General features: G+C 43.3%; 1 protein-coding gene across 1 annotated transcript in view; it reads left to right on the top strand.

Moving 5' to 3' along the window:
- Positions 1–20,514, top strand: part of LOC120524086 (interleukin-18 receptor 1-like) — a 138,015-nt gene that overhangs the window by 67,754 nt on the left and 49,747 nt on the right. The window contains exons 3-7 of the mRNA XM_039745943.1: positions 927–1,191; positions 6,762–6,936; positions 8,926–9,076; positions 18,232–18,303; positions 18,652–18,763. Of these exons, the coding sequence (XP_039601877.1) occupies positions 927–1,191; positions 6,762–6,936; positions 8,926–9,076; positions 18,232–18,303; positions 18,652–18,763 (775 nt within the window). The remainder of the gene's footprint in view (positions 1–926; positions 1,192–6,761; positions 6,937–8,925; positions 9,077–18,231; positions 18,304–18,651; positions 18,764–20,514) is intronic.

Genomic DNA, 20,514 nt, shown 5'->3' with positions numbered 1-20,514 from the left:
TTAGATGTTGTCCTGGGGTCTTTTGTGACCTCTCGGATGAGTCGTCTCTGCGCTCTTGGGGTCATTTTGGTTGGCCGGCTACTCCTGGGAAGGTTCACCACTGTTCCATGTTTTTGCCATTTGTAGATAATGGCTCTCACTGTGGTTCACTGGAGTCCCAAAGCTTTAGAAATGGCTTTATAACCTTTACCAGACTGATAGATCTCAATGACTTCTGTTCTCATTTGTTCCTGAATTTCTTTGGATCTTGGCATGATGTCTAGCTTTTGAGGTGCTTTTGGTCTACTTCTCTGTGTCAGGCAGCTCCTATTGAAGTGATTTCTTGATTGAAACAGGTCTGGCAGTAATCAGGAAATTGAACTCAGGTGTGATACACCACAGTTAGGTGATTTTTGAACAAGGGGGCAATAACTTTTTCACACAGGGCCATGTAGATTTGGATTTTTTTTTCTCCCTAAATAATAAAAACCATCATTTAAAAACTGCATTTTGTGTTTACTTGTGTTATATTTGACTAATGGTTAAATGTGTTTGATGATCAGAAACATTTTGTGTGACAAACATGCAAAAGAAGAAGAAATCAGGAAGGGGGCAAATAGTTTTTCACACCACTCTATCTATCTATCTATCATATAGTGCCTTTCTATCTATCTATCTATCTATCTATCTATCTATCTATCTATCTATCTATCTATCTATCTATCTATTATATAGTGCCTTTCTATCTATCTATCTATCTATCTATCTATCTATCTATCTATCTATCTATCTATCTATCTATCTATCTATCTATCTATCATACAGTGCCCTTCATGCTATCAACTTATGTATTCAAGTAGAGCTTTTAATACTAAGTTGCAGTTAAAAATCTGCATAATTTATATTTTCTTACGATTTTTAACATGAAAACCCTTTTTATTTTTTAGGAGACACTTCAGACTGTTTCAAATCTTCTGTGAATGCACTGGAAGGAGAGTCTGCTGTACTCAGATGCTCACCTGAGACTTTTCCGTTTTTAAATGACACAAATTTTGAAAGTTATGGCCTGACAGTCACCTGGAGATTCAACCCGTCAAGGGGGAAGGAACACCAATTCACTAATTTGTCCAACATAAAGAAGAAGGGTTTATACCTACTGATTGCTAATGTAGCATTAGAAGATTCCGGAGGCTCCTATAGTTGCACTATATAGTAAGTAGAAAATCCAAAACATTTTTGTGGATCTGCCTTCTTAAATACGCCACCTGATGTAGCACTACAGTATCTAGTTGTGTGCCATCCTGCCCCAGATAGTAAAGCTGGTTGTTTTTTACATTGAAGTGCCTGTTGTTTGCATTTTATTACACTGTGGCTGTCTGAGTGTAGTCAGGATGAAGATGAAGGTGTCCGTTACGTTTCATTTCTCTTTAACTCTTCACCCCCTTGGAATTCCTCACAGTTAATTGTCATACAACACTGAAATCAAAGTGGATTGAATTTGGTGAAGTAAATTCATCTGTTAAAAAATCAATCTTGGTATAACTTACAGAATAAAACTTCTTTAACGATAAAGTGAATACAGATCTCTGCAAAGTGGTTTAAATTATTTACATATTAAAAAAAAATCGGGAGTGCTCTCCTCTTGACTTCTCGTATACTCAGATATGGGGATGGATATTTGAGATGTACACTGCAAGACAATGATTATATTTTTATATTATGTACATTAAAGAACCATCAACCTCAAATTAATATAATATTGAACAATTATTATAAAAGATAAGTTGAATAAATTGGACTCTGCAGCTGCATGAATAACAGGTAAAGTACCACTTCTGGTTAACAGAAATAGCTCAAAGGTTGATAGAAACTTACGTTTTTGTGCCAAATACTTTGTGACAGATAGGGGGCGCTGTTGTCCCCTTGAACTTTCGGACCAGACACCAGATAAAAGTCCAATAATTGGTTTTATTATTACAATAATGTGCACAAAGCACCCTCCACTCCACAATACTCATAAACAATAAATCCACAATAATCAATAATACGATCCTCCACTCCCAGACGCGTTGTTCCCTTCCTCCCAACTCAGCTCGCCCGTCTGGGATCTCCCACTGACTTTTATATTCCTCAACCAGGAAGTGTTTCTCTCTCTCTGTCCGTGTGACTGGCAACACTTCTGGGTTAGATTAAAACTCCTTTTCTTCAACCCGGGCTGTAGGGAAAATAGTCCTTGATCCTCCCTGCAGCGTTCTCTGGCGGCCCCCATGGTATCCAGCAGGGCTGTGAATAAACACTCCATCGTCCATGATTCTCTGCTGGTGTTTGAGGCACCTCCATGCTGGAGGGAGGGCTCCAACTGGCAGCCTGGGGGTATTGGCCGGGATGAATGGCCGGCCATATACCACAACTTGTATGCAAAATTTGGTTGGAAGTGAAAGAGTACTCAAGTTATCGTGTTTACACACACACACACACACAATTCCAAAAATTGTATTTTCGGACTCAGGGAAGTCTAAAACATCGAGATTCACCAAAATCTCAAAATGGAATTTTTGGACCATTACAATACTTTCCCTATACTTTGTATACGAGAAAGTAAAAAGGCAAAATAATCCATTATTAAAGATAGGATGAGAAGCACAGACATCCAGGAGACGCTCAGAGTGGAGTCGCCGACCCTCCTCATCGAGAGGAGCCAATTGAGGTGGTTCACCTCCCAGTGGAGGTTTGATGGGTGCACCAGGCTAGGAGGAGACCCCAGAGTAGACCCAGGGCTTGCCTGGAGGGTTATATCTCCCAGATGGTCCAGCAACTCCTTGAGACCCCACAGCATAAGTTTGCAAATATGGGATGATGGTATGAGCCTTACTGCTAAGACTGTGACCCAGTCTTGGACAAGTGGTGGAAAAATGAAGGAATGAACAAATGACAGTAATCAATGATAAGTATTTACCTTCTTTATTATGACTGGTGCATGACACTGGTTTTAAAAGTCTCATTATTAGTTCAGTGGACATCATCGCGCTTGGGTTTTCCTTGATTGTATGTGGAAGGCCGAATCAGTATGGTGGCCTGATCTACAACAATGAAGACAAAAATAACACAACAAGTGTATCCTCCATCTCTGCATTGTCATTTGGGTGAAAGACAGAGGTCACAGAAAGGTTATTGAAAATGAAGGAGTGGTGCCCTATTGCCAGTTACTCCGTAATGTCACATAGGATCCCTTTCACGTAAGTATCCCAGAGTGATGCCTCAAGCCTGTCACTTTCAGTAGTCCACCCGGGGACTCGCTGTAACTGTTATGGGTGTCGTCGCGACACATGAAGGCTGTACATCCTTTTGGTTTATGTCACGTATCAACCAAATGGAGTCTTACTTCTTCCGCACTTGTTCTTCGATTGAGGCGTGATCTCTGAGCCTTGATAACCCTGTGGGCAAGAAAGCAGCAAGATACAGACAATGAAATAGCGGATGCATTAAACTTTAGTTTTTCTGAGGTGTTCACAAGTGAGCAAGTGGATAACCTCAGAGTGGTAACAGGGACTACTAAGGAGGTACTGAGGGATTTGGAAATTGTAGAGAGAGAAGAGCTGTGATGATTAAATAGGCTGAAATCAATCAAATCACCAGGACCAGATAATATTCACTTGTGAGTTCTTAAGGAGGCTAGTGAGTACAGATATAAACCCTTAACACATATTTTTAGGAAGTCATTGCGCGCTGGAGAAATTCTGAAGGACTGGAGAATGACAAATATCATCCCGTTATATAAAAAGGGTGACAGGGTAGATCAGAGCAACTATAGGCCAGTAAGCTTAACATGAAACATCATAAGAAAATTAATGGAAGGAATTATTAAGGATAAGATTGAGCAACACATGGCAAGGACAGGATGGTCAGCATGGGGTCAGAAGAGGGAGGTCGTGTTTTACTAACATGTTGGAATTCTATGAGGAGACAACAAAAGGATACGACCAGAGAGATATTGTTGATCTGGAGTTTCTGACAGCATTTGATAAGGCGCCACATGACAGAGTGGGCATCAAATTAAAACAAGTAGGTGATCAGGGTGTGGTTTGCTGATGGGTGCAGAATTTGCTCAGAAACAAGAAGGAGAGGGTGATGGTGTGAGGAACCTCATTAGAATTGGCCGATGTTAAGAGGGGTGACCAGCAGGGGGCAGTGCTGGGGCCGCTACTATTTTAATATCCATCCATCCATCCATTTTCTAACCTGCTGAATCCAAACACAGGGTCACGGGGGTCTGCTGGAGCCAATCCCAGCCAACACAGGGCACAAGGCAGGAACCAATCCTCGGCAGGGTGCCAACCCACCGCAGCTATTTTAATATATATAAATGATTTAAATAGAAATATAAAGAACAAGCTGGTTAAGTTTGCAGATGATACCAAGATAGGTGGATTAGCAGATAATTTGGAATCCGTTATATCATCACAGATGGACTTGGATAGCAGACAGGCTTGGGCAGATTTGTGGCAGATGAAATTTAATGTCAGTAAATGTAAAGAATTACACATAGGAAATAAAAATGTGAGGTTTTAATACACAATGGGCTGTCGGAAAATTGAGAGTCCACCTTATGAGAAGGAGTTAGGAGCCGTAGTGGACTCTAAGCTATCGACTTCCTGACAGTGTTCAGAAGCCATTAAGAAGTCTAACAGAATGTCAGGTTATATAGCACCTTGACGTGTGGAGTACAAGTCACTGGAGGGTCTGCTCAGCTTTATAACTCACTGGTGAGGCCTCATCTGGGGTCCTGTGTGCAGTTTGGGTCTCCATAAAGACATAGCAGCACTAGAGAAGGTCCAGAGAAGAGCAACGAGGCAGATTCAGGGCTACATGGGGTGAGTTATGAGTGAAGATTAAAAGAGCTGAGCCTTAAGGAGATGAAGAGGAGACCTGAGTGAAGTGTTTAAAATGATGAAGAGGAGTTAGTCCAGTGGATCAAGACGGTGACTTTAAAATGAGGTCATCAAGAACACGGGGACACAGTTGGAAACTTATTAAGGGGAAATTTCGCACAAACATTAGGAAGTTTTTCTTTACACAAAGAACGACAGACACTTGGAATAAGCGACCAGCTAGTGTGGTGGACAGTAAGACGTTAGGGACTTTTAAAACTTAGCCATATTGTGAACTTGAGACTGGCTTAGACTTTGATGAGCTGCCTTTTCCTTCTCTCCTGCTTTGTTCCTTTCATCATACCCAGGAAGAATCTTCAGTTTTCTTTCTTTCTTTCTTTCTTTCTTTCTTTCTTTCTTTCTTTCTTTCTTTCTTTCTTTCTTTCTTTCTTTCTTCTGGAGCTCGTCCCCTTCTTTGCCATTGGTCACACATTCTGGTTGCAAGTGGTACTGCAGTTTCTCCTCGGAAGCAAACTTATTCCTGCTGGGTCAGCTGGTGATCTGTCAGCTCTTGTCATTATTAAGGAGACAGACATGTTTTTATGTCAGGTCTCTTGCTACCTCATCCTCTTGCCCTCCTCAGCAAGAATATGAAACCAATGTAGGAAGTATTTTAAGATAGAGAAGCTTTAATCTGTGGCTCTTCAGAACAACAGCCACCTTTTTCCACTATCTCAAATGTACACAGTTGTTAACGTTTGGAAAACATTCAGGATTAAATCACTTAGAGATCTTTATGTAGGCAACGTCTTTGCATCCTACAAACAATTACACTCCAAATTGAACCATCCAGCAACACATTTCTTTCACTATCTTCAAATTCGAAACCTATCTAAACTAAATCTGCCTAATTTTCCTCACCTCCCACCTACCTCTATGCCGGAAAAAATATTGATCAGTCTTGAGGACTCCGACAGCATCTCCATAAAATATAAAACCATTTTACAGTCCCTCCCTTTCAAAGATCCAAGAGCACAATGGGAAAAGGATCAACATCTCAGTAAAGGAGTGGAAAGTAGCCATGCAGAGAATCCACTCGAGCTCCATATGCGCAAAGCAAACAATTATTCAACTCTAAATTATACGTCGAGCACATCTATCTCACTTAAAATTGTACAAGGGCAAGATCCAACCTGCAAACATTGCAATCGAGCTCCAGCCTCACTGGGCCACATGTTATGGGTGGCCTGCACCAAATGAACATCATTCTGGACCAAAATCTTTAAATACCTATCAGACAGCCTTGGTGTTCCAATCCCCCCTAATCCATTAATAGCTGTGTCTGGTGGGCTCACTGAGGGGCTTAAAATGGAGAAGAACAATCAAACTGTAATGGCCTGTACTTCACTATAAGCACGTAGACTTATCTTGCTCAACTAGAAGAATCCTAACTCACCTATTTTCAGACGGTGGGTAACTGATGTTATCTACTATTTGAAACTGGAAAAAAATAAATACTCACTTAACGGATCTGTGCAAAACTTTTAAATAACCTGAAAGGGTCTAATTAATATTTTAGATGAAGCATTTCAACTGAGGAAGCAGATTCTTCACCCCTTTTTATTCTATTTATTTACTTACTTATCTTTTCTACTATTAAAGTTTTATTATGTTGGCCTAGCTCTCTTTCTCATGGGTGGGGGTTGACATTTTGTAAAATTTGACTTGCTTGTATGAAATGTTGTTAGATTTTAATAAATTCAATAAAATGCTAATAAATAAATAAATAAATAAGGGTGTCTGGAAGTGGCTTCCTGAGCCAGGACTTGAGTTCCACCTGGCAAGAAGGATACAATGACTACTAAACTAAAAGTAAGTTGAAAGAGCTTTAACGCTTGTTTTGTTTTATTACAGCAATGGCACCGATACTTTTGGAACAAGAAGTTTTCTCCTGAATGTATACAAAGGAAAATGCTTTAATGAAAGCTCTGTATATCTGATCAATGAATTCACTGGGAAACACCAAGAATTGTCCTGCCCAGATCTCTGCCAGTTTCCGTGGACCTCTCCAGACATATCATGGCAGAAGGTAACGACTCAATGACTGATGTACCGGATGTGTCTATAGTTGTACATGATGCTGGTGTTACAATCCAAGTAGGAGTATTCTTGACCAGTCCGCAATAATCAGAATTTGCAATGGAAACCCACCTTTTCTTCTCAGCATATAGTTTACCAAACAACAACTTGTGCTTTATCTGCATGTTTTATTTGCTTTTCTCCAACAACCAAAGCTGATATTCATGTAGTACAGTGTGTTAGGCCAAAGAGAAGACAGACCCTGTAATGGGTGGACTGGCGTTTCAGCTGGGATTGTTGAAGCAGACTGGCGCAGGCACCCTTAGCCCCAATGAAGGCACTCGGAGACTCCGGACAGACAGCAGAATCAAACTTTATTGTATGACGCGCATACAGACTCAACTCAGATGGAACAACGTGCCCCCCAGCAATTAGGCACCTTTTACTTTTTATTACAATTCTTAACATTTCAGCCATTATTCCTCCTCATCTGACTTTTAGCATTCCATTGCTCTGGTCCTGCCAATAATTCTTAGCTGATGGGGGGCTCAAAGCCCTGCTCTGTCCATCTTCTCTGTTTGATAAGGACTATTCTCTCCCACTGCAATAATTTACAACCACTAAGCGAGGGGCCCGCTCTTCGGCTCTCTAGCATGTCTGACCTTTGGCTTATGAAAAACCGGAGTTTTCTGGCTTATACACACTCATAAAGAACATGTAGTGTGGAATATCAGACAGGCACCGTGACACAAGTCCAAAAGCACACGTCTTTATTTCGTTTCTTTCCTTTTTCACAGCACACAATTACCCACGATTCTCAAACAAGTAATGCTCAGTTCTCTTTCTTTCTTTCTTTCTTTCTTTCTTTCTTTCTTTCTTTCCACTCCTCTCCGTCCTCCACCTCCCAAATGGAGTGAGGTGGCCTCTTTTATAGTGCACCAGGAAGTGCTCCAGGTTCACTCCCATTAGCTTGAGGCAGCACTCCCGGGTGTGGTGGAAGTGCTGCATGGGCACCCAGAAGTATTCCAGGTGTCCCTGGAATCTTCTTCTGGCAGCAATCCCGGGTGTGGCGTAAGTGCTGATGTCCAAGGCTCTGTGATTGTCCAGGCGCCCCCTGGCGGTGGCCACGTGCCCCAGCAGAGTTGAGTGTCCAAGCTCCAATCCTGTGGCCCTGATGCAAACCAGGGGGGCTGCCCTGTTGTGTCCTTGTACTTGTGATATTTTTATTTTTATACTGCATTGAAGATTACTTGTGTTCTATTGTGTTGTATTGACCCCTTTTTTGATACCCACTGCATGCCCAACCTACCTGGAAAGGGGTCTCTCTTTTTTGGGGGGCTGTCAAGAGACAAGGCCTGTGTGATTTTGGGCTATTTAAAAATACTTTGTATTGTATTGTGTCCTGGGGAAGGTATTGTCTCTCTCCTGGTCCTTCTATTCTCAAGGCATCTCGGCTGGGCAAGAGCCCCAGCCGTCCACCACAATAGGCATAAGTCTTTTTAATCCTAACTCTTACATCTTAATGCTTAGTATAAAACAATGCTTACTTTCTCGTGTGCTTTTAATACTTTTCTAGTACGTGTAAATTACCAATTTTAAGAATACAATTTTCTATAGAATGGACTCGGCCCCTTACTTGCTGGGAAGCCAGTATGACAGATGGTCAGGAAGGCAGGTGTGACATTCCTGCCGTAGAGCAGCCAGTTGAGGTGGTCTGGACATGTCGTAAGGACATCCACCCCCAGGTGACTCCTCATGGTGCTGCTCTGGACGCGTCCCACAGAGCGGAGACCCCGTGGCAGACCCAGGACAGGCTGGAGGGATTGTATTTCTCGATGGATCTGAAAACGCCCTGGAATTCCCCAGGAAGAGCTGGAATCTGTAGCTGGGGACAGGGAATTCTGGGAGGTCCACCAGAACACTTAGCAGGAAAAGCGGATAAGCAAATGAGATGAGATGAGAACTTCTGATCATTAATGTTCTGTTTTCTTTTGCTAAGGACTGTAAGGACGACTTGGTTTCTTCAGGTGCAGTTCTCGAATTCAAGCAGCTTTCAAAAGCAGATGCTGGCAATTATATATGCAGATATTCATTTGAATATGAAGGAGTCCGATATAATATCTCTCGAACCAGGCAGCTCCGTGTAAAAGGTAAGAAATGGATGAAATTCCTGTTGGATTATTATTTTTTGCTTGCTAGAAATACCAGGATTTGAAACGTCAGCTTCACTTGCACAACTTTATTAAAAAGAGTTTGCAGCGGATTCAGAATTTATTCAGACGCTGGCACTTTCTGCACACTTTTTATTGAGTTGTGGATTGTTGCTCAGTAACCCATAATGACAAAGTAAAAACACATTTTTGGAAAAGGTTTATAAATCAGGCGGCATGGTGGCACAGTGTTAACGCTGCTGCCTCGCAGTAAGGAGGGTTCGTTTCCCGGGTCCTCCCTGCGTGGAGTTTGCATGTTCTCCCTGTTTTTGCGTGGGATTTCTCCGTTCCGGTTTCCTCCCACAGTCCAAAGACATGCAGGTGAGGTGCACTGGCGGTCCTAAATTGTCCCAAATGTGTGCTTGGTGTGTGTGCGTGTGCCCTGCCTGGGGTTTGTTTCCTGCCTTGTGTCCTGTGTTGGCTGGGATTGGCTCCAGCAGACCCCCATGACCCTGTAGTTAGGATATAGCGGGTTGGATAATGGATGGAAGGATGGTTTACAAATTAGTTAAAAACCAAAAATTGAAGTCTATCATTTAGATGCGAGGGGGGAGCCAAAAATAACGAGAATTTTTTTCTGGAGGCTGAAAGTACTAGACTGTCCACTCTATCATTTGGCCAAGTGGTGTCCTGTAAGGTCCGTGTCATTTTTTTCTTGGGCCTCTGTCACCGTCTTTGTCAATTTTGTGACAGCAGACTTGAAAGAGTAACGCGTTTGCATCAAGTTCTGTTTCCTGTTGGGGAAAACGGCAGCAGAAGCTGTCGCAATGCTTCGAGAGGCTTTCAAAGCAGAAGCTTCCAGTCAGGCAAGGGTTTTTACCTTCAAGTGCTCACGAGATTGTGTGATGCAGTGCGGAGAAAATGACCAGAGTTGCGACGATCAGACGAGTGGCTTCTGCATCACGGCAGCATTGAGTGTGCGGCACTTTCTAATGAAAAACGGGATGAGGACCCCTCCACTCCCTGGACTTTGTACCCTGTGATTTTTTTCTTATTTCCAAGTATGAAGAGGGACCTTAAAGGAAAGCGTTTTCAGGATGTAGAGGAGGTCAAGAAGCAAACAATGGAGGCACTGAAGGCCATCACTTGTCTGTTTCAGAACAGTTTTGAACAACGGGAAAAGCGGTGGGACAAGTGTATTGCGTCTTAGGGAGAGTATTTTGAGGGTGATTACATTTTGGAGATGTTCGGAGAAATATACGATTAAAAAAAAAACTCGTTATTTTTAGGTCCCCCCTTTGTAAGCATCTCAAGTCAGCTAACCCTAAACCCAAACCTTAGGCTCCATACTTTGTAGAAGCCCCTTTGGCAGCAATTCCAGCTGCAAGTCCTCTTGGGTAAGTCTCTACAAGCTTTGCACAGCTTCATTCTTTCTGGCAGATCCTCCTCTCAAGCTCCATTAAATTGCATGTGTGGCTTCTGTGAACTGCCATCTTCAGGTCTCTCCACACATCATCTATGGGGTTTAAGACTGGGGCACTCAAGGACATTCAGAGACTTGTTCCACAGCTACTCCTGTGTTATCTTGCCCGTATGCTTCAGGTCATTGTCATGCTGAAAAGGTCAACCATCCACCCAGTCTGAGGTGTAGTCCATTCTAGAGCAGGTTTTCTTCAACGCCCCCTCTGGATTTGGTTGCATTCATCTTTTGCTTAATTCTGACCAGTCCCCCCTGTCCCCGCACTCTCATAGCATGATGCTGCCACCATCATGTTTCACCGTAGGGATGTTATTAGGCATTTGATGAGCAGTGCCTGGTCTTCACCAGACAAAGTGCACAGAGTTCTGCCCAGTATTCAATGTTTGTGCCATCACACCAAAGACTCTCCATATGCTCTTAGTCCTACAAATTGGAATATGCTTTTTAGGTAAGAGTGGCTTACGTCTGGCCAGTCTACCATAAACGCCCAAAAGATGGAGTGCTGCTGAGATGGTTGTCCTTCTGACAGGCTCTCCCATTTTAGCAGAGGACTTTTGAACCTGTTAGATTGACCATTGGGTTTTTGCTCACCTCCTTGACCAAGGCCTTTCTTGCCCAGTTACTCAGTTTGGCTGGGCAACTCAAGGAAGAGCCCTGGTGTTTTCAAGTCGCCTCCATGTCACAATTATTTGGGCCACCTGTGCTCCTGGGAAAACTCAAAGCGTTAGAAATGGTTTGATCCCCTTGCCCTGACCTGCACTGGACCACAATTTGATCATGGAAGTCTACAAAGAGTTCCTTGGACTTTGTGGCTTGGCTTTTGTACCTCACATTCAGTTTATCCCATTCTTCTTGGCAGATTCTCACAAGCTCCATTAGATGAGAGGAGACGCTTCTATAAACTGACAAGTTCAGGTTTCTTCTCACATGTTCTATGAAGTTTAAGTCTGAGCTCAGGCTGGGACACTCATGGAGAGCAGGGTCGTTCTTAGGTTTTTTGGGGGCCCTAGGCATGGAGTGTAGTTAGGGGAACCCCGGAAGGGGGCGTCCACCCCCAGGAGCCGAGGATAAAACTGAATTGTGAAGTTGCAAAATGGACCTCAGATGAGAGTTTTATGTCCCACTACCTCTTTTCCTTTTTCGCTTAAAAAGATAGCCTACATGTATAATTATAATAGAGCAGACGGAGGGACGGAGCAAACCGCCCACTGCCGAGTCGCTTTGTGGAATGGTTTTTATCTTCCCAGCTTCCGTTATTTATAGTGTGATCGCTTGGAGGCAGACGAGGTGGATGATCAGTGCTCTTCCACTGGGAATGGGACCCCACCCACCACTCCGTCACCTCGATTCTGCCTGTCGTCATCACTGTTTCCTCTTTGCTCGTGCATAACCATATTGATAACTCTGCCACCAAAGAAAAGTTGTACTTCTGAAATATATGGACCTGTAAGTTGTAGGCTATTTGGTTAAAAAAAAAAAGCACCCAGCGGGACCCCCTTGGCAGTGGGGGCCCTAGGCAGTGGCCTAGTTTGCCTATGCCTAAGAATGGTCCTGTGGAGAGTCAGAGAGTTCTCAGCTTGGTTTAGGCCATTGTTGTGCTAGCAGTTGAACCATCAGCCCAGTCTGAGGTGGTCTGGTGGACTCTGCAGCAGGTTTTCTTCTCTGACTTTGACTGCATTCATCCTACCCTCAATCCTGACCAGTCTCATGACCCAAGGGCCCACATAGCACCTCCATGTTTCACCATAGCGATGGTATTAGGTAGGTGATGAGCGGTGCCTAGTCTGTGCCAGACAAAGTGCCAGAAGCTCTGACCAAAAGACTTTTGAGCATCTTTTCCCTCTTGTTCCTTGAGTCCTTTAGATCAGTGGTCCCCAAACTTTTTGACACCAAGGACCACTTTACTAGAAGCCAATTTTTCCAGGGACCGGTGGAGGGGGAAGGTGGGGTTTTATGGAGGGGGGATTTTTATACACAATTTACATTACATTTCTATTATTATTAAGTTATAATATCGTAATAGAAATTATACAGCTTACCATAATGCAGAATCAGTGGGAGCCCTGAACTTGTTTTCCTGCAAACAGAAGATCCCATCTGGGGAGGATGGAAGACGGTGACGCGCGAAGTGTGTTGCTTATCTTCAGTCTACTCCGTAATCTCGTTTTGGTTGCTGTCACTGCAGAAAACGCTGCCTCACAAAGATAGGATGTTGGAAATGGAAGCAGCTTCAATAGTTTCTTTCGTGTTAATTTTAATCTCCACCTGCCTGTTGACGAGAATTTTTCTCAGCATTTCCTTGCGATAATACACTTTCAGGGTGCGAATGATGCCCAAACCCAATGGCTGAAGCACTGCTGTGCAACTGGGCGGGAGGAATTCAACGAGAACATTATCTGAATGTGGAAGCATGTTGTGGGCAGCACAGTTATCCGTCAGAAGCTGAATAATCCTCTTCTTCTTCTTCTTCTTCATATTGTGAGGTTTCTGAACTCTTTTTTGGGACCCAACAGGAATGTCACACTGAAGTGCGCCCCGCAGCACGATTGCAGCGTCTGTGTAAGATTGCTTGTCCATTGCCGGGGCAGGGAAACAGCAGGCTCACAGCGTGGTGTCCCGTTGACGGAGGTCCCAAGAGAGTTTAAAAACCTCACATTTTCTTGAATGAGTGCCGCATTATAAGGAATGTTTCTTGAACGAGCGTCACTGAACCACATAAAAATGGCTTTTTCACCGTCTTCAAATGCAGCAGTTCACATAAGTTTGCAACCCGAGATTTTTCTTCTTTTCTGCATATAATAAAGACATGCATTGCACTTGTCATTCCAACAGATTGCACATCACAAACATTAGCACTGTTATCGTTTTTTCGTGTCTGCCGTTTCTATAGGAGGGTGACAATGAGTTAAATTCCAATGGATGTTTTTCAAATGTTGACGAGCGATAAGCAAAAGATATCACTGAAAACCACAGAAAACAAAAACAGCAAAAAAAAAAACAGTACGAGGAAAGTTCGAAGAAAGAACATTTTTTTACAGTGTTTCTGTTTGGGGATCGTTGTGCACAACTGAGCTGCGACCACAGAACTAACTGCTCTGTGGATGATTCATTCAAGAATTTCAAGGTTACTTCATTGTAATGAAAGTATCTGCTGCTGAATATAGTTCGTAGTAACGAGATTTCTGTGGACTCGTGTCATATGGGGAAACTGTCCGTAACATAAAAATACTTTGTTGTAATACTCTCTCACATCGGTCTCTCTCCCCTCTCTGCGCCGCTGCAAAGTCTCGCCCCTTTAGCGTTCAGAAAAGTGTCCTCAGTGAAGGGGGCACCCGTTTTGCTGTAGCCCTTCACTGAGTCACGGTAGTGGGCCGCGGACCGGGGGTTGGGGAGCCCTGCTTTAGATGACGTGTAGCAAAACTCCAAGTGGGTTCTCATATTCTCCTGATTCATGAAGAGCTGGGGCCTCATGTATAAACGGTGCATACGTACAGAAATGTTGCATGTTTCCACGTTCAAATCGCGATGTATAAAACCTACACTTGGTGTAAAGCCACGCACTTTTCCACGGTACCTCATACCCTGTCGTACGCAAGTTTTCCGCTCGGTTTAGCAGACTGGTGGCACCCAGCGTCAAAGCAGTGCTATTGTTCCGGTGTGGTTATCCTTTCTTAAACGTACATTCTTGACGCGGCTTTATAAATGCACTGAAACTAACCACATATTGTTTATTAGTGTAACGCATCTGATTGTAATTAACTTGTAACAATATAATGGTCCAGGGAACAGCCATAGTATTCCAAATACCGGATGTGCTTTAGCGTTGTTACTCTCACTGCACCTTTTTTTTTTCCTTCTTTCATCTTTTTCCATATTCCTCTCACTGCACCACTCGGAGTATTTATATCCCTGTATCTGAGTGTGAATCACAACAGCAGCTGATCGGAAAGAGAATTATCAGTATACAGCAACAAGCACACGCTGTCTCAGCCACGGCAAAACGTTTCAAAGCCTTTCCTGTACGGACCTCGCGGTTCAGAAACAGTTTAATCCCAAGAACTTTAAATGCACTCAATCAAGTGCTCCTTGTAGAACTGTTAGGACTTATAAGTACAATCACCTCACTGTAAACTTGCACTACAGTTATAATATCGCACAACCTGGGCCACTTTATAAAGCACGTATTTACAGTACATATGATGACGATATCATTTTTAAGGTGAAATGCAGCAAAATATGTTGATTATATTATACAGATACAACTTTAACTTCATTTAAATAATCTGTATTGTTAATAATTAAACATGTGAGGACACGGTGCCGCAGCACTAGCAAGTTCACGTATTGTTCCTGCTTTGCGCTGTATATTTGCTGAGGATGGCGCGACACTGGAAGGACAGACAGACAGAATAATTAAACACGTACTATAAAGATATTTCAACGTTCCTTACAGACGGCTTAACGTCTATTACAGAGCTGATTGTGTGGCGATTGGGTATTTGGAGAAAGAAAAGTAAGAACAGGAATTGGAGGTTAGTACGTTTGAGAGAGACAGTACTGCTACAATAATTTCATCGAAGGTCGCACACAATCACACACCGTGTTCCCCTGTTTAATAACGTGCTTTAACTCCTATCATCGTGAAAAAGATATCACGTATACATCTCAGTATTTTAATTATTCAGAGAGCTGTAATGTCACGAATGTAATGGATTCTGTGTCCTGTCGGAGGAAGAGAAAGAACAGAAGCACATTGTGATTCACACACATAGAGCACATAGAAGATCAAATACAAAACAAAGCATTTAACGTGCTACTTTAGTTACGATGGGATTTGAGAAACTGGTTAATTAAACGATTTTAAGATGAAGTTTATGTTCTACTTTAATGACAAAATAAATTACGAGATTAAAGTGGATATTTCGAGATTAAAGTTAACATGTCGTGCTTTTTTCCTACTCTGTTCCTTTTTTTCTCACTGTACCCTAATAAGCTTTCATATGACGCTCAGACGGTGGGCTACGTCTCACATTTTCAAGGCGACTTTGATATGTGACAACTTTTTATGTCGGGTGCTGTGTGACTTTGTGAACTTCAGCTTGTTTCTCCAACACACTATGTCACCCGATCAACTTCCTTTTGTTGATTATTCCACTGTATAAACCAACAAATAGTACATTTGTCTTTGCCTCCATTTGGTATTTGATGAAATTCTTATATTTTCCCTCTTGCTTTTGACATTGCCTTTTCACAGAACACTGAGTTTAAGGTCTATTTACACTCACCTAAAGGATTATTAGGAACACCTGTTCAATTTCTCATTAATGCAATTATCTAATCAGCCAATCACATAGCAGTTGCTTCAATGCATTTAGGGGTGTGGTCCTGGTCACGACAATCTCCTGAACTCCAAACTGAATGTCAGAATGGCAAAGAAAGGTGATTTAAGCCATTTGGAGCGTGGCATGGTTGTTGGTGCCAGACGGGCCGGTCTGAGTATTTCACAATCTGCTCAGTTACTGGAATTTTCACGCACAACCATTTCTAAGATTTACAAAGAATGGTGTGAAAAGGGAAAAACATCCAGTATGCGGGAGTCCTGTGCGCGAAAATGCCTTGTTGATGCTAGAGGTCAGAGGAGAATGAATGGGCCAACTGATTCAAGCTGATAGAAGAGCAACTTTGACTGAAATAACCACTCGTTACAACCGAGGTATGCAGCAAAGCATTTGTGAAGCCACAACACGCACAACCTTGAGGCGGATGGGCTACAACAGCAGAAGACCCCACTGGGTGCCACTCATTTCCACTACAAATAGGAAAAAGAGGCTACAATTTGCACGAGCTCACCAAAATTGGACAGTTGAAGACTGGAAAAATGTTGCCTGGTCTGATGAGTCTCGATTTCTGTTGAGACATTCAAATGGCGGAGTCAGAATTTGGCGTAAACAGAATGAGAACATGGATCCATCATGCCTTGTTACCACTGTGCAGGCTGGTGGTGGTGGTGTAATGGTGTGGGGGATGTTTTCTTGGCACACTTTAGGCCCCTTAGTGCCAATTGGGCATCGGCTACCTAAGCATTGTTTCTGACCATGTCCATCCCTTCATGACCACCATGTACCCATCCTCTGATGGCTACTTCCAGCAGGATAATGCACCATGTCACAAAGCTCGAATCATTTCAAATTGGTTTCTTGAACATGACAATGAGTTCACTGTACTAAAATGGCTCCCACAGTCACCAGATCTCAACCCAATAGAGCATCTTTGGGATGTGGTGGAACGGGAGCTTCGTGCCCTGGATGTGCATCCCACAAATCTCCATCAACTGCAAGATGCTATCCTATCAATATGGGCCAACATTTGTAAAGAATGCTTTCAGCACCTTGTTGAATCAACGCCACGTAGAATTAAGGCAGTTCTGAAGGCGAAAGGGGGTCAAACACCGGATTAGTATGGTGGTCCTAATAATCCTTTAGGTGAGTGTAGATTGATTTGCATATTCAAAAAGGCGTAATTGTGGGAGGAGACAGGGCGGGACAGAAGGCGCATGCACATGTGTTACTTTTCACGCTGACCAGGATTTATGGAGTAGAAGAACGTGGAAGTTGTCAAACGCACAGATTCCTGCATCTGGAATTTTCTGTGTGTAAGCACATTTTGGCTTTTGTGCTTATGTCATATTATAGTGTGAATTCTACGCACGGCGTTATGCATGAGGCCCCTGCTCCCATGGTTGTCCTTCCGAAAGGTTCTGTCATTTCAGCAGAGGACGTCTGAAGTTCTGTTACTGAGTTATAATTGGGTCAAAAGTCTTCTTCACACAAAGAATGCTGGAGACATGGAAAAAATTAGCAAGGACCCGTGGAAGACAGCAGGAAGTTAAAATTCCCAAGAAGTGTGGTAGACGGTAGGATGTCAGGAATCTTGATGAGTAGTACTGGCAAGCCTGTTGGGCTGAATGGCCCGTTCTCATCACAATTGTTTTAATGTTCCTAATGCTGGAGGACATCAGAGTAGAACTGCTGATTGAGGTAGCTTGTACCCCTCGGCACTTCTCCGAGGGGTGTACCAGGTCAATGGGAGAAGAGTGAGGGGGCAAAGTAAGGACAAGATGGAGGGATTATATCTTTGATCTTTACTGGGAGAATCTGGGAGGAGCTGGAAGAAGTGGCTATGGAATAGGGTGGCCTGTTCAGTCCCGTCTCACTGTGTTGCTAGGGAATTACACTATTGGCACTCATGAGGAAAAGATGAATGACAATGATGCCTTGGTGCAAGGTAGGCTTATTTGTCCAATTCTCCTGCAATGTCCTCTTTCAATTTGTTAAGGTAGCATTTCTTTGCTCTTCCATGGGATCTTGGCCACTGACTGCATGGTCATCTCTTTGTATCACCTGTCTGTCCCATCTCAGGTATTCTCCGCTCCTCTTCTCCACGACTGGCACAAACACCCGTATATCTTCATACATCCTCGTTTGTAGCGTGGGTCCAGTCGTTTCAGCCCGAGCGTCCAGTGAGTCCTCCGCATTTCTATGACGCATTTTGTGGTTGCCGGCCTGCACTCCTCACCGTATTGGGCGACTGGTCGTAGATACTTTGTCATGGTGGGGTCACAGAGAACGCCAATAAAAATGCTGCTTACAGTAATATAATTTGTGCATTGTTTTAGACGAACCTGAAGAGCTGATTCCAGACATTATTCAGCCAGATGTGGACAAGAAGCAGGTGTACGTGGAAGTCGGTAGGTATCTTCAGATTTTGGGAGGTATGCTCAAATGCCACCATCCCTGTAGTGAATAGGCTAGAAGGACACTTTGAATGTTTTAATAAAAGTTTAACAAAAAGCAAATTAAAAAATATTTTAGAAAAGTTAACTTTTGAAGGCTTTGCTTTTTTGAACTTTGACATTTATTATGGATTTCAATTGCATCAGAGCACGAGAGTCATCGTAAATCATAAAGAGACACTCGTTGATACGCTCCGTGTTGTCACCTTTTGTCACTTTTCGTCTGCTGGGTGTGACCCTCAACAAACCCGCGGTCTTTGATTATTGTCTTATGTCCCTTTTATGATGTTTTTTGTTTTCAAGGTAAAGGAGTGTCTATCGACTGCGTTGTTGTTGTATACACAAAGGACGATTTGGATTTTTCTGACATTTACTGGAGAGAAGAAAATAAAAGCGAGGCTATAAAATGTGACAAGTAGGTGCTAATTCCAAATGTTACATTCGATCAGCGCACATAAACTTTATTAATCCCATGAAGAACGCATACAGCAGCAGAAGAAACATCAAAAAAGCAAAGATACGGACTCACAGGACAAATAATACAATCAATCCATAATAAATAAATACTGTGCGCCCTGCTCGGGGATTTGTTTAGGATACAGCGGGTTGGATAATGGATGGATGGATGAATGGATGGATGGAAAATAAGGTGTCTACTTTTCTCATGTGCTTACCGTGTATACTCGTGAATAAGTCGGGTCTTGAAGCCCAAAAAATTAATCATAAAGTGAGACCCCAACTTATACGCCTGTTCAAAAATACGATGCTTTATTTTTATTTAAATCCTCTTGCCTCCTCCAATCTCACACCACTTTCTCAGACACATCGAATTTTGTTGCAGCAGCCAAGTTTCCAATTTCCTTCACCACTTCAATGACATTTAATTTAAAACCAGCTTCATATTTCCTTCTGATCGAACGCTCCATCGTAGATAAGGGAAGCTCTTACGATAAAGGTGTATGAGAGTGTGAGATTCTAATCTCTAGGACCAATAGAGTTTTCTGCATTCGACTTATTCGACTTGCTAGGGTCGTCCTCAATAGGATCCGTGATCACTTGCTCACCTACCAGTGACTGGAACAGTCTGGTTTTACGCTTAAGAAGTCTACCATCGACCGCATCCTGGCACTGAGAGTTCTTATGGAGCACAAACATAAATATCGGCAGAGCTTCTTTGCAGCCTTTGTTGATTTTCATAAAGCGTTCCTCTCAGTTGATCGAGCTGCCCCGTGGGACATCCTGAGGGTTCGTGAGATCCCCTCGAGGTTGCTGGATATCACGGCCGGCCTGTACACTGGGACTGGGAGTGCTGTGCAGATTGAAGGCAGGACCTCTGTGTTTTTCCCAGTTGATTTGGGGGTTCATCAGCGGTGTGTTCTGCTCCTACTCTGTTCAAATCTTGTATGGACTAGGTGTTGGGAAGAGTCGTGGGGTCCAGCGGCTGTGGGGCATCTGTTGGTGAAGAAAGAGTCACAGATCTTGACTTTGCTAACGATGCTGTGATCTTCATGAAGTCAATAGAGGCTCTGATCGGGGGTCTCGAGAGACTGAGTGAGGAGTCTGAGTGTCTGGGCTTGTGAGGGTCCTGATAAAAACCAACATCCAGGCCTTTAATGACCTCTTGGGCATGGCCATCAGCAGTGTGTCTGTCTGTGGAGAGAGTGTCGACCTTGTTGAGAGGTTTACTTACCTCGGCAGTGACATTCATGTGACTCTGGTGACTCTTCCTATGAAGTCAGTAGACGGATTGGGATAGCATGGGGGGTCATGAGGTCACTTTAAAGGGGTGTGTGGCACTCCTGATATCTATGCAAAAGGATTTAAAGTCCTGGTGCTTCCTGTCTTGCTATATGGTTACATCCAGTGACCTGAGACCTGAGATGAAGACTGGACTCCTTCATGTGTGTCTCTCCAGAAAATCCTTGGGTACCATTGGTTTAACTTTGTGTTGCTCATGGAGTCCTGAATGAAGCACATGACCTGCTTTGCGAGGGAGCGTCAGTTACGGCACTACGGCCATGTGGCACGTTTCCCTGAGGGTGATCCAGTTCATAAGATCCTCATTGCTGTGGACCCGTGTGGCTGGACCAGGCCAAGGGGTCGCCCACGTAACACCTGGCTGCGGCAGATAGAGGGTCATTTCCTGGGGGGACTGGACCATGAGTC

Source organism: Polypterus senegalus, chromosome 2 (genome assembly GCF_016835505.1).
Source record: "Polypterus senegalus isolate Bchr_013 chromosome 2, ASM1683550v1, whole genome shotgun sequence".
Classification (NCBI taxonomy): domain Eukaryota; kingdom Metazoa; phylum Chordata; class Cladistia; order Polypteriformes; family Polypteridae; genus Polypterus; species Polypterus senegalus.
Note: the sequence above shows the minus strand (reverse complement) of the source record. Positions and strands in the feature narration are given on the sequence as shown.